The 14,777-nt window shown below is 40.1% G+C and overlaps 1 protein-coding gene across 1 annotated transcript in view; it reads right to left on the bottom strand.

Moving 5' to 3' along the window:
* LOC148141894 (phosphatidylinositol-3,5-bisphosphate 3-phosphatase MTMR4-like) overlaps positions 1-14,777 on the bottom strand; it is a 62,646-nt gene that overhangs the window by 20,952 nt on the left and 26,917 nt on the right. Inside the window, 7 exon segments of the mRNA XM_087977127.1 lie at positions 1,383-1,534; positions 1,905-2,075; positions 3,127-3,312; positions 4,977-5,172; positions 9,725-9,836; positions 11,543-11,671; positions 14,061-14,242. Of these exon segments, the coding sequence (XP_087833253.1) occupies positions 1,383-1,534; positions 1,905-2,075; positions 3,127-3,312; positions 4,977-5,172; positions 9,725-9,836; positions 11,543-11,671; positions 14,061-14,242 (1,128 nt within the window).

Here is a 14,777-nt window from a genome sequence, read left to right as displayed (position 1 = left end):
AAGCAAAAGATTTTTTAAAAATATGCAGAATTCCCCAATGTGCCTGACTTTCAGCACCAGGTTGACACAGCATGGACCTGGTTTCTCTCCTCAACAAGAATTAGTATTTCTTACAAATAGACACTAGCTACAAGTAAACAATTATTAACAAAAACAGAAACTACTGGAAAAACTCAGCAGGTCTGGCAGCATCTACAGAATGAAACCAGAGTTAACTTTTCAGGTCCAGTGACCCTTCTGAAGGACTCTTGCAGTTTAATTCAGGGCTGTCAAAAGTTATTCTTCAGAAACAGTCTTTCATGATTAGGAGGTAGAGTTCAGCTTTGTAAGCTATAGTTACATTTGGTCTCTTAAAAGATTTACCTACTACATCAATTGATGCTTCATCCTCTCCCTCTTCCCTACTGGCAGTGAATGCAAATTTTGGTCAATGCTCAACTGTTACTGCTCTCAATTGCCAGGAGAAGCTGAATGCTTCACCGAAACTTGTCTCTTTTCCAAATTAACTGCAATAGTTTTGCAGCAACTCCATCTGTTGAGTATGGAGCAGCTATGGGGGGGTTGACTCTCAAGAGGAACATCATTAGATGGTGAAATGCTGGATAAGAAAGGAGAGACATTACAGTTATATAGATGACTTGGAGAAGCTGAGGTTATTTTTCTTACAACAAAGATGGCCAAGGGATTTGATAGATGGGTTTAAGTGCTTGGATAGAGTAAATAAAGAAACTGCTTCCAATAAGTGCAAGGATTGATAACTAGAGAGAACAAATTGAAAGTGATTGGGAAAGAAACCAGCAGCCAATGACAAACATTTTGCACAACTGGTTAGAATATATATCAGGAGAAAGTGAGGATTGCAGATGCTGGAGATCAGGAGCTTAAAAATGTGTTGCTGGAAAAGCACAGCAGGTCAGGCAGCATCCAAGAAGAAGGAGAATCGACGTTAAGCCCTTCACGTCGATTCTCCTTCTCCTTGGATGCTGCCTGACCTGCTGCGCTTTTCCAGCAACACATTTTTAAGCTAGAATATATATCATACCATTTAATGGAGTCTTATATACAGATTCAAAAGTAGCCTTCAAAATGGAATTGGATAAAGACTTGATGGAAAACCAAATGTACAAAAATGGGGATAAAGTAGATGAGTAGAACCAAGTAAATTATTCTTTGAAAGTTTTTAATATGACTTGCTGAGACAGAATGGGGATCTTAAATGCACCACTCCACGAATCCGTTAAAAGTTCACTGGATTACGATCGGTTTCTCAACGCATCCAAATCTTATTAAAAGCTGTTGCATTAATCTGAGTTGTGAAGGCACAATAAATATTAACTGCACTTCAATACAACTGACCAGAATAGTAAACACAGTCTACACACCGGTCCAATGACTTTCCATTTCGTTCCTCTGCTGCTCCACTTCGGGAAAGGCAGAGATCAGCACTGCCAGCTGGTACACATGGGGATGAAATAGGCAGATACACAGCTGTCCACACATGAAGTGCCCGAACGTGACACACTGGGTGTAAAACCTGTCAAAGGAAGTTACAGCTTTTAATCAAAAAAAAAATTTTTAGCACAATTTCTCATCTGTCATTGCATAACAGCAATAAAGATTACCATTGACATAAAAGAATCACCCAGCGTGATTCTAAGTCATGTATACTATCCCTGGCCTACTCTGTGTGAGATAACTCAGAACAAACTTACTTTTAGGATCATAAAAACAAAGAGCTGGAAATACTCAGTGGGTCAAGCAGTATCAGTTCTGATGACAGGGCATCACAACCTAAAATGTAAACTCTGTTTCTCTCCACAGATGCTACCTGACTGACTTAGGCTTGTATTTCAACAGTCCAGTTTAGGGTGGCCTTGACTAGGATTGATTTGAATGGTGCTCACCGTTTCGCCACTGGGGATGTATAGGTAGTTCTGGAAGTTTTTATTCCCAGTTCGCAACAGTGACCAGATTGAGCATGTGCGCTTATAGATGTTGCGTGCCTCTCGCTCTCTGCTATTGTTACAAAGGAATGTTCCATAGAGACATGAATATGTATGTTGCACCAGCTTTACCTATGGAGAAATAAATAGGACAGTGGGCTCAGGTACAAAATTCCAACAATATATTTCAATATTAATAATAAACACTTGACCATATATTATCAACTGAGAAATAAATCTGAAGAGTTCATGATCAAACAGCAGGTGAACAAGATTCAAAATGTAAAAGGAACTATCATACCCAAGTTTGGGTTTTGAAACTGTGATGAATGCAGCAAATCTGAAGGAGGAGTCAAAAGGTATCTATTGTTGTGACAGCTCAATAAATAACTAGGTGAAACAAGGATTATGCTGGATTGTGTATTTGGAGCACAGAAAGAAGTTTTAAAGAACAAACTATCACAGTAATATTGAGTGAGACCAAACAAAATCCAGAAAATAAATTAAGACTATTAGAGAGACAGTGACTGCACATTAAACAATTTTTTCTTTGCATCTCACCCACGAAAAAGTTGCTGCATGAGTCTGTCAGATATGGAAATGATTTCTTTGTCTTGGAATTGAGTTTTACAGAGAGCCAAGTATTCTTCTGAGAGATGATCTATAGTTATTAGCATTTTATAAGGGTATATGCTGCCAAGTTGAATTCATTCCTTACCCCTAATAAATGCCTGATGACTTACACTGGATCTCAGTCACTTAGCCAAGCAATACATCAATTTTGAAGTTTAATTTTGGCTTTAACCTCTCAATTTAATCTCTTCCAGGTCCACAATCCTTCACATCTAATTATAGCCTCTTGACCATCTCCAGTTCAACTGCCCCACCGGTGAACATGCCTTCAGTGATTTAGACTCTCAGCTCAATAATTCCCTCTGTAAATATCAGCAGCTGGCTAACCCTCTTCCTTCCCTTCAGGTATGCTTAAAGCACATTTCTCCATTTAAGCTTTTGGCCATCTGTCCTAATATTGCTTTATGTAGATTATATATAAATAAATGCTTTTGTGAAAACTTTAGAGATTTTATTAGGTTACAGGTATTAAAGAATTGCGAGCTGGTTTGGATGTAAAAACTGAGTTGTTTATTGATTAAACACAATTCTTGTTGCATAGAATACTTACAAGGAATGCATCACTAAACTCAAAGAGACAAGGGAACTGCTTCAAAAGCTGATGAACACAGTCCAGCCACTGCAAAAACACTGGGCACTGCTCACTCAAGTCGTCCAGATTTTCAGAGTGGCCACATCGATCACCAAATTTATGACCAAAATCCAGCCACTCTGTTTCCACCAGAACCTGGAATCCCTGTAAATTAAGAAACAGTATTACTGATTTCAAAATCTAATGACAGGATGCAATAAAATGACAAAATGTACAATATTGACTTAAAACTTGAATACCACCCATTAGGAAATTAAAGAAAAAAAAATAATAATTTTGGAGTCACTTCTGATGTTGGGAGTTCACTTAAATAGCCATGTCTGTTTCAGATGTTAGCGGATCCACTGACTTTCAATGTTTCAGATTAACAGTGGTTTCCCATTCTATTATCTTCCCTTAGATTCAATGATGGAGTCATGTTTTCACGATCACATTCCCATTAAAAAAAAATGTATAAATGCTTTTCTGAAGTCAGAGAGATCATGTTGTTGCTAGTTATTTACAGCATCTTTGTTATGGCGATAACAAATCCTCTGCCTTTATACCACTTTTGTGCTAGATGACAATCACAAATCTAACTCAGTTACTCTGAATGAATGGCATTATTTCAAAATGAATATCTGGACAATAATAAAAACAGCTTTATTGTAATAAATGTCATTCCAGTTGCAACACTGCCTATAATTACGATAGATAAGTCACATATCCACATCCAAATCCAACCCATCAATGGGCTGAAAATCTTTGGCTTTATGGATGTGATGTTCCTTTTGTGGGAGGGATTTGGGCAACCTCAACCAAACTGAGGATGTGCAGGCCCAAAACGCTAACAGCACTACCTGACAATGCGAAGGGTCATAGGTTTGCTGGAGTGAATGCAAAATATTGCATTGGTGGTATGTTAAGGTGTGCAGTGCAGACGGAGTATCTTTGAGGAACCTGAAGCTCACAAAAAAAATGTGTAAAAAGCAAGATGTGGATTTTGTACCGTTGAGTCCTAATTCTATGGGTAGCTTTGATCATGTTTGCTTTTTTAAGTTTATTAACATGTTATATCGATAAAGGTGGCAGTTACATTTATGAAACTTATGCAAATAGCAAACTTAGTTACCTGGTGACCCAGCCATTAGTGCTGACTTAAATTTAATAAGGATTAACAAAAAGGAGTCTTCTATAAAAAGACTAAGCATCACTAAAATGCTATTTCATCCAGTTAGAGAACTTCAGGACAAGATTTCTGAAGAACAGCACAAACTTTACATTACTTGATGATTATGTCCTTTGATGAGAAGATTGTTGCGGTTTAAATTACTTTACTAGCTTCAATTTCTTTGCCCTTTTCCTACCTGCCTGGGTCAGCTTTGGATGCCTGTTTCATGTTAAGCTATTCCCAGTTTTAGTCCTGTTTATGAATTTTTTGTGCTGCCCTAGCTCAGAATTCTGAACAAATTATGCAGCAAAAGCAAAATATTGAAGTCCAGTTTCTCAGTTGAAGCTTACTCTCAAACTATTAAAGAGGACAGAAGCATTGTTCATTTCATTATTGAGTGCATTGCTCTTCTTTACATATTGTCTAATTGTTTTTCTTTCAGTCAAGTCAGAGTTCCTGAAATTATCCTAAACACAACATCTTTCACTTTCAAGAGCTTGGTCAGAAGGAATGAAGATGAGCTCTTCAATGGGCTTCAAGCATTCAGCAGAATTGGATTATATCGAGTCAGTTTGGAGCATTCTAAATCATAGCACGAAACATGTAGTAAACTGCACCATAAAGAGATCAACGTCACTAATAGAAGGCTTGAACATACCTCAATCGTCCTATAATAAGGGTCTAGCAAAATCTTGGCCAGCGCTACTATCTGTGGAGTGCGATCCCATCCATCAGAGCAGTGCACAAGGACTGGCCTGCCTTCCCTGTCCACCACGTTTGCAACCAGTATAGCTGCCTTCAACATCACAGATAAGTGTTGCAGCCACTTGGTGCTCTCCAGAGCTGAAAGCCAACTGTCAACAAAAGACAAAGGAATACATCAATCATAGGGGAAAAAATAAAATCAGCTGTGGTCAATGAATTATTACAGTTAAGCAAAGGTATGTGCAGTAATGTGAAAGGAACAAGACTCAGAAATGTCACTAAAACAAGCACATGAAGAAAGAGGGGACAGTTGATGCCATTAAGAAACCCAACTGATGGTAACCCAACTTTCCAGTTTTCTTTTTCTAAAAGTAAGAGTCAGAGAGAAATCATATCACGCCTATGCAGCAAATTAAACACTGATCAAAGCAGTTTGAGTGTGTCCAAATTGTAAGGAACACAGTGAGACAAAATAAAATCTATCTGCTCCAAATCCACTGCAACATTCTGACTTGCTTGATCATATAGACTCACAGGATAATTTCTGCTGTGCAGATACAAATGACAAGAAAACTTCCAATTGGTACAGAGATGGATGCAGGCAATCTTTTGGAGGCGATGCCATGGTTAACAAAAAAAATACCTTGGAATGTCCTCTATTCAATTTGGGGGCACCAAAGGTACTAAAATCAGAGTGAAAGGGCTGTTGCATGCTACACTTTGCTACAAAGAAAAAGAGATTACAGACACCCTGTATATCATTCCAAGATATTATGCTTTGTTTTTAAGTAGAGTTGCATACATTGATTTCGATTTAGATTTTTTTAGATTCCCTACAGTGTGGAAAGAGGCCCTTTAGCCCAAGCCCACATCGACCCTCCGAAGAGCAACCCACCCCCTTTCATTTACCTAACACTACAGGCAATTTAACATGGTCAATTCACCTTACCTACATATCTTTGGATTGTGGGAGGAAACTGGAGCACCTGGAGGAAACCCAGGCAGACACGGGGAGAATGTGCAAACTCCACACAGACAGTTACCCAAGGCAGGAATTGAACCCGGGTCCCTGGCACTGTGAGGCAGCAGTGCTAACCACTGAGCACCGTGCCACCCCAAAATATTCTTCAGTTAGAAGACACTGGAAGCATTGAAGTTGATTCAATCCGGATAAAGAGTGGAGCTGGAAAAAGCACAGCAGGTCAAGCAGCATCAGAGGAGGCAATGTTTCAGGTCAGAAGCTTTCATCAGGACTGGGGGAGGGGAAGGAGACAATGAAATAAATAGAGGAATGGGGCTGGGGAAAGATGGGTGGGATGGCGATAGGTGGATGCAGGTAGTGGTCAGTGGGAAGAATGGAGCAGATAAGTGGGAAGGAAGATGGACAGGTAGGGTCAGGTTAAGGGGGAAGGGTGAGGAGATTTGGAAGCTGGTGAATTCTATATTAAGGCCATATGGTTCTAAGCGCTCAAGGTGGAAGATGTTCTATCTCCAGTTAGCGTGTTGCCTTATGTTGACAGTGGAGAACAGACATGTCATTGGGGGAGTTGAAATGGATGGCAACTGAAAGGTGGGGTTAATTGGAGCGTCTGGGCCATAAATGTTCCCTGAACTGCTCTGTGAAATTGCACTCAGTCTCTTCAATGTAGAGGAGACCTCATCGGGAGCAATGGATGCAATAAATCAGGTTAGACAAAATGCACGTGAATCTTTGCCGGACTTGGAATAATTCTTTGGGGCCTTGGACAGAGGTGAGTGGGGAGATGTGGGTCAGGTTTTGCACCACTTATGGCCGCATGTTGATCCTGGGCCCCCTGAGCCGTCAACACAAGGCCATACGCAAACTGGAGGAAGAACACCTCATCTTCTGCCTTGGAGTTTATTACCATACAGCTTAACATGGCATTCACCAGCTTCCAAATTTGCCCACCTCCTACCTCAATGCAGGCCCAGCCCTCCCTCTCCACCCCGCTTCCTTAACCTGACCCTACCTGTCCATCTTCCTTACCACCTATCCATTCCACCCTTCCTAATGATCAATCACAACCACCTTCTATCTGCATCCACCAATCGCCATCCATCCACCTTTGCCCCACACGTGCCCCCTCTCCTTTTATTTTGCAGTTCCCTTCTCCTCCCCAAGTCCTGATGAAAGGTTCTGACCTGAAACATCAACTCCCCTCCTCCTCTGTTGCTGCTTGACCTGCTGTGCCTTATCCAGCTCCACGTTTTGTATAGGTCCGTTAGCTCAGATGATTACAGCGTGGTGCTAATACGCCAAGGTCGTGAGTTCAATCCCGACACTGACCAGGTGTATCACTGGTGTTCGCAAGTGGCAGGTTCGCACTTGCAGGGCCTGTGCTTGTCATTGCTTTTCTTGGGGCAGCATGGTGGCTCAGTGGTTCGCACTGCTGCCTCATAGCGCCTGGGACCCAGGTTCAATTCCCACCTCAGGCAACTGCATGTGGACTTTCCACATTCTCCCCGTGTCTGCGTGGGTTTCCTCCAGGTGCTCCAGTTTCTTCACACAATCCAAAGATGTGCATGTCAGGTGAAATGGCCATGCTAAATCGCCCATAGTGTTAGATGCATTAGTTAGGGGTAAATATAGGAGAGGGGAATGGGTCTGGTGTGGAGACTTGTTGCGCTGAAGCGCCCAGTTCCACTTTGTCAGAAATCTAATCTAATCTTTATCCACTCTGATCTCCAGCACGTGCAGTTCTAACTATCTCCATGTTGATTCAATTTGCCAAGTATCACTCACCACTGCTGACTCTCCAGCGTTAGGACGACAAAGGCAGTTTTTCCAATAATAACTTTCAAAGGAGAAGCTACAGAAGTCAAGGGTACAAAAGTACCAAAGATGGTGACCAGCCGCCAGAAGACATTGCAGACACTGGCTTGCTCTTTCAGGATATATTTCGGGGACCAACATCATTCATTTTATGGGATTTGAAATCATGGATTCAGCTGACAGTTCCAGAAACCTCAGCTGTCTCTTGTAAAAGGAGAATCAATCCTTATATGGAGGAGGTAACAAAAACAAAAAGAGATAAGGCTGTTTTCCCTACTTCAGAGAGTCTACCAAGGAGAGGCATGAACAGCAACTGCAGTCACAGTCAGAAGAAACTTCTCCTTGTCTAGACAGTCGAACCACTACAGGCATGCAGAAGCAAAACTGTTCACTAGTTCAGTCACCAATGGAAGTAAGTGAAATTGATGAGTTGCATTACGTATATACACAAAACATCAACATGTGACATACTCCCTTGAGATGTTTTACCCAGGGATCTACGTTTACAGCTTTAAAATAACATGGAATGCCTTTGACAGAGCTTAGATTAGAGCATCTAAGATCTTGAACATCTCACAATTCAACAACAATTGTTGAAGTCTAAATAAATAAAAAGATAGTTGACCGAAAAGTCCATTTCTTGGCAGCGACACAATGCAATCAAACCTTAGAGACTACAAAATCAAAACTTGAAGCATGTTTCCAGGAATTAATTGCGGAGATGGCCAATATTCTCTTGCAAATGGTACAACATATTGAAGGAGGCAACTGTCTCGGGTTTTTGGAGATGGCCAAAACCCAAAAATCACTGTGCACTATTAGCTGATGAAAATTTTCACTTGCAATTGAGTGACGATCTTATACTTAAAAAAGACACTCCTCAGAAGGAAAGGAATTCAGGTTTGCAGAAGACTATCAGTGTGACACAGTGTTCGGGATGAAGTTCATCTGCAGTATAAAGATGACCTTCTGAAAAAAATCTGGGAGTAAATTAAATTGGGCATTATGCCTGCAGATCACAGTGCTTTTCAGAAAACCTGTGTAGACCCTGATCCACAAGTATCTTTCCTCAATGACAATGATGCACTTTTATTTGAGGGAGTTACTGAAACACTCTAAGCTGCAGTGCAACGGTCATTCCTGTGCTCACCCTCCCAGACAATAAGTCTGACCGTGCATCCCATATGCCCTACTGAAAGCTGAGAATTCTGCTGGAGATTAATGCCGCCAATCAGAGACTTATGGAGGGTGGATGGGGGTAGCTGGGCAAGTGGAATAAAGAGTCAACTGCAACTAGTTAAATGCTAGCTGTTAAATGGGATACAATAAAGGAACTTCGGCAAGATATAAAGGGAATTGTATCATTACTCTCAGGATTGCTACTGAGCAGGTACAAATGGAACTATGTCATCATGACACCAGATCTCACAGAAATGATGGCCAATTCTATTAGGGTGCAGCAGCATGTCCCCTTTTACTGTGCTTTGTAAATAGTTATGTTTAATAAAGTTTGTTAAAGTTCACTCGAGAGTAGTTATCACATTCCTACTAACGCAAAACGAATATATCCATTTACAACTGCCTACACACAAATTTCTTCCTTCAGATCTTCTTTCCATTAACCCTTCCTCATTACTTAAAAACACACCTTTTAATAAGATTTTTCATCTGTTTTGTTTACCATTCATTTTTCTTTCTCCCTGTGGGAGATTTTTAACTCTACAAAAAATATGCTAAGAAATTAACCATTTATATGTACATACACACAATTCAGTCAGCACATGCTTTGTAAAACTGCATACATATTAGTCAAAGATTGTATGTTCTGAAGAGAACAAGTAATGAGATAGGTGTATATGTAACTTAGTCCCCGAAACTGCTTACACTGGTAGAAATATGGCACTCACTTTCCAGGATCTGGCATCTGACTGCAGACAGCTCGGAGTGAATGGAAGCTGTTCCTGATTGAGTGAATGTTTGCCATTCCCATAAACATCACTTCACAGTTTGGATAATATTCTGCAGTAAATACAAGAGTCAGAAAATCAGGGTGGAGTAGGTAGCAACACTGGTGGTACTGTCTAGGATGCAGGGAACATTTACACATTGCCTGTGATGGACATAACAGTGCAGACCTTATCAAGGTCTACAGAAAAAAGCCTAGCCAAATCTCAATCCTCCAATTAATAGGTTACATGGATCACGAAACCGCAGTTCACAAAGATAAGTAGAGGTAAAGGAATTATTCAGCTTAACAAGTTTACTCTCTCGTGAAAGCCTATTATTCTGATCAGCGCAGCACGTAATGGCTGTTCAAGTGATTGGTTTACTCCAGAGGTGCTCATCAATATGTGAACAAGCTGAACCTGATACAAAGCGTGGATAACTAGCCTGCCATATTAAACACAGTCTCCCCAGAACGCTGGTATACAATGCTAGCGTAACATAATATAAGGCAAGGAAAATAATCATCAATTCCTGTCATAATTTTACAAGTAAGACCCATATGACTGATTTTAATTCATCCAACCAGAATGATCCTAAAGACCCTTTATTGAAGTATTCAATTGGTTATTAAATGATCATAGTTAATTGGCTTCCAATACTGAATTGGAGAGACAATTCTGTGTTCTGATCGGTCTGCGAGAGAAACCAGCGATTCGATTTTTGCCTTCTTTTCAAAGTCAAAACTCATTACTCAACTCCTATCATTTCAAGTAAGTTTAGTGTTGCAACATTATCTATGGATTTCAAGGCACTAAATATAATGATTGCGCCAAACAAGACAACATCAAACATCTTAAAATGTCTTTTCACATTTCATTCATGCCCAATTCCCCAGGCCAAATCTAAAATCAAAAATCCAATATAGCCAAAGGAATAATGTATGCTAACATCTATCCTCTGAAAGATGCAGTCCCTCTGATTTATGGCACTCTGAAGTAAAAATCATACATTCAAGTTTATACCCTGCCTTCTAAGAAATGCTTCAAAACTAAAACCAATAAAAATATTAAAAATTTATATTAATGCAATTCACTTAATATGTGCTAACAAACAACTCAGAATATAGATTTCTTTCTTTTGGATCCTATGCTTCAAACAGCAATCCCAGGAGCTGGTGCTAGCTAAAAGATATGAGGTGTTCTAAATTTCTGAACAGCTTCTGTATTGTTTCTTAAGTAACATGTTTTCTGCTGCTATACATCAACAAAACATGCTTTCTGAGCTGCCCTCTAAGATGATCAGCTTGGCTTCAGAAGGAGAACACTGAGTGCACATAAATACTTGCTGGGTATGTTTAATTTTTAAAACCACATCCAATGATACTTTCAGTAATGAAGCTAACTTTTAAGTGGTTTAAAATTAATCAATCTTCATATACATGGCACTTTCAGGAAGATGACTCTTAATGTTATCTATTGATAGCTGCAGTTTAAGGATTTAGAAGTTTGATCTACTAACCTCAGACAGATGAACAAATTGACTGGAACAGTTCCTATAAATTGAGACATGCACACTAAGCTTCCCCTAGGTTTCCGCTTCTGAGGAATTACATCCTGATCATGCTCACGCTAGTCTTTATCCTTACAGTCTATGTAGGCAAACAAAAACTCTCCTACCATATTCTACTTAAAGCTTGATCAGTATAAATTGATGGAGCAAAGGATTTGAGGTATATCTCAGGATCAGGAGCACAAGCTGTGTTAACACATAATGCATACCTTCACACTCACAACCTCCACCCTTCGCTCGGTTGGCTACAGCGGCAGTGTATGATCTTGCATCCAAAATAAGCAATTTCTGTGGGGCCCCTCCAACCTCCGCCATAGAACCTGAGGATATGGATGAATCTAGAAGAGATTGTTACATTTTAATTTCTAACTTCATTCCAGTGATCAATTTGATCCTTAGTGGGCAGTAACATCAGCTATCATTTCCAACTATAACCAATAACACACAAATAATTCCACCATTAGAAATTAAACAGAATTCACAAGGAGAATTATGGCAAGCCAGTAGGCTCAAAAGCAGCATTGTGTTCTATTTGCAAGAAACACTGCAGAAATTTGTCAAAGATCCTTAGACAGCACCTTACAAATTCATGACCAATTCCATGTAGAAGGACAAGGGCAGTAGCTACATGGGGACATCACCAGCTACAAAGTTCCTCTCCAAGCCCCTCAACTTCCTGACTTGGAGATACATCACTGTTCCTTCATGTCATGAGGTCAAAATCCTGAAACTTCCTCCCAAATGGCATTGTGGGTCTACCTATCGCACATAAACTGCAGCAGTTCAAGGTGGCATCTTGTCACCATCTTCTCAAGGACAACTAAGGACAACCAGCAACATACACATCCCACAAGTTAATTTTTAAAAAGACATACTTGCTGCTGTGACTCTCTACTTCAAATTCTGACAAAATGGTCAGTTAAAAAATCTGTTGAAGATTACAGTCTTCTTCCCTCAATCTACAGTGGTGCATCAGAAGGACCCCACACCTGAAGTGACTGAGTTCAGACTGACATGCTGGTCTTCCAAGGTCAAAGACCAAAAACAGTTTTCGTGACAGGTAACTGATTGGCAGCAATCTTTAGTACTGAAAATGTGTTGCTGGAAAAGCGCAGCAGGTCAGACAGCATCCAAGGAACAGAAGAATCACTTTTCGGGCATAAGCCCTTCTTCAGGATTCCTGAAGAAAGGCTTAAGCCCGAAACGTCGATTCTCCTGTTCCTTGGATGCTGCCTGACCTGCTGCGCTTTTCCAGCAACACATTTTCAGCTCTGATCTCCAGCATCTGCAGTCCTCACTTTCTCCTGCAATCTTTAGTAGTAAATATTTGGAAATCAGCAGATTCTGAGATCTCTGAGCAGGGGAGATCTAGTTTGATCTCATGAAGTAGCCTAAGAACTTTTCAAGAGCAAGCTGGGATCCCAAGGGACAAAGTTCAAGAAGTGTAATTCTAAAATTGCAATTTCTGGCAATTTTAAATATGGATTGTAAACCTGACAGAACTGGTTCCTGATCCCATTTGTTGCTTTTTCGGAAATCCACTGAAACTCACGGAACATAGGAAATTGGAACAGAAGAAGTAATCCCAGTCTATCAAATTTGCTCTGCCATTCAACGAGATATTGGCTGATCTTTCACCTTAACATAATTTCTCACACTATTCTCATATCCTTTCACATCTTTAATATTTGGAAATTTGTCAAATTCTGCCTTCAATCTGCTTAATCACTGAGGGTCTACAGCCCTTTGGGATAGGTAATTCCAAGGACTCACCCTCTTGAGTGAATGGCCAATTGATCACTTGTTCTGAGAACATAAACTCTAGTTCCAAAATGCCCCGCAGCCAGAGCAAACAGCTTGGCTGCATCTAACCTGTCAATCCTTGTAACATAAGTTCCATGCACTGGTGCTCCTAATCTTTTCTTTTTTCAAAGGATCAAGCTGCCTCTATTTCTTTTCTCAATCCTTGTTGGCAACAGACTATCCACCAGACACAGATGGCAGCTGGAAGTTGGGAAGAGTCCTGGGAGTATAGCTTTACAATAATACATCAACTTTTCGGATCTGACAAAAGTTAGTGGCGGCTGATTGCTTCAGCTATCCCTCCTTTCCTGCAACAAAATATCTGTTATCCTCAATGATGTAGGTGGGATATATTCCACATTGTGGAAGATCATGGTTATGAAGCAGTATTCCATCAGTAAACAGCACCACGTTTTGTTTCATTAAATCTGAAATACATCTATATTACTTCCTTTCTTTACATTTATTTAAATTCCACTTAGGACTTCCTATTCCTCTGCAGATGGAAAAGGAGAGTACTTTGTAGGTCTCATCCCAGTACAATTGCTTAAATTTTGATGTCATCATCTTATGGGACCAACATTTTGAATAATTGTGGACTTATAAGCTAGTGCTGCGTGCTCAATTATTCATTTTGCACCTGTAGCCTTAAGTATGTGAAGAAAATCCTACTTTCTAGCTATGTAATGCCATCTACAGGGGAGGATATGTATCAACATTGTTGCAAAGAATAAAATTCACTGGGCTGTCTCTACAGAGCACTTAGGTTAATTGACATTAAATGACCACTTTGAAGAGGTGCAGGAAGGTAGCTATGAATTAGCATATGGTAAGGAGAGGAGATACAAAGCAAAGCAATCTGGGACATAAATTGCTCAAGTTTCTCAATTAGGCATAAGGTAGGTTTCTAGTCTGCAATCTCACCAAAGTCAGTGTCGGACAAACAATTTCCCTCATTTCTGCTCTTTCCACTCAGTTTTCCTCGGTCTAAAATGCAGGCTTTAGCAATGGATGTCACCAAATATTCATCATCAGCGTTCCTCCAGCCCCACCAACTGATTTCAGGCTGACTGCAACGTGATATCACAGCACCATTCCGCAGGTGCCTGAAGAAAAAAAAATTAAGTTTTAGTATGTGGAGACATTGCAAACAGGTGCACCAGAAAGATGTGAAATATTTCAGATAATTTTCCATTCAAAACATTCAGCACAAGTCTCACACACATGCAATTGCGCAGAGCATAGAACAGTACAGGCCCTTCGGCCCTCAACAGCACTCCTTGGGCAGCTCAACAAGAATGCACGACATGATAATGCATTTCGATAACTGGCAATAGTAGCATTGCACCTGTAACTGAATGTAAACCAAAACTTAACTGTTAAATCCAGAATTTTAGAAACTGTGAATGGACTATGGCTATCAGTATTTCTACTTCCATGTCCTAGTATGGAAACTCACCAACAAATCTGCATACATTGAATAATTGTGCACATGTAATTTTCTGTTTTTATTCAAGTGAATTCAAAATCATGGGCTGAAAACAGAAAATGTAGCCAAGAGTACTTGTATTTCAAACTTATCCATCAAGTATTTGAAGATATCCTCCACAGCCTTTTGTTCCTTCGCTCCCTTTTTAAAAG

Source organism: Chiloscyllium plagiosum, unplaced genomic scaffold (genome assembly GCF_037043375.1).
Source record: "Chiloscyllium plagiosum isolate Xiang-an unplaced genomic scaffold, Cpla_swu_hap1 HiC_scaffold_31, whole genome shotgun sequence".
NCBI lineage: Eukaryota > Metazoa > Chordata > Chondrichthyes > Orectolobiformes > Hemiscylliidae > Chiloscyllium > Chiloscyllium plagiosum.
This window is presented reverse-complemented; position numbering and strand designations above follow the sequence as displayed.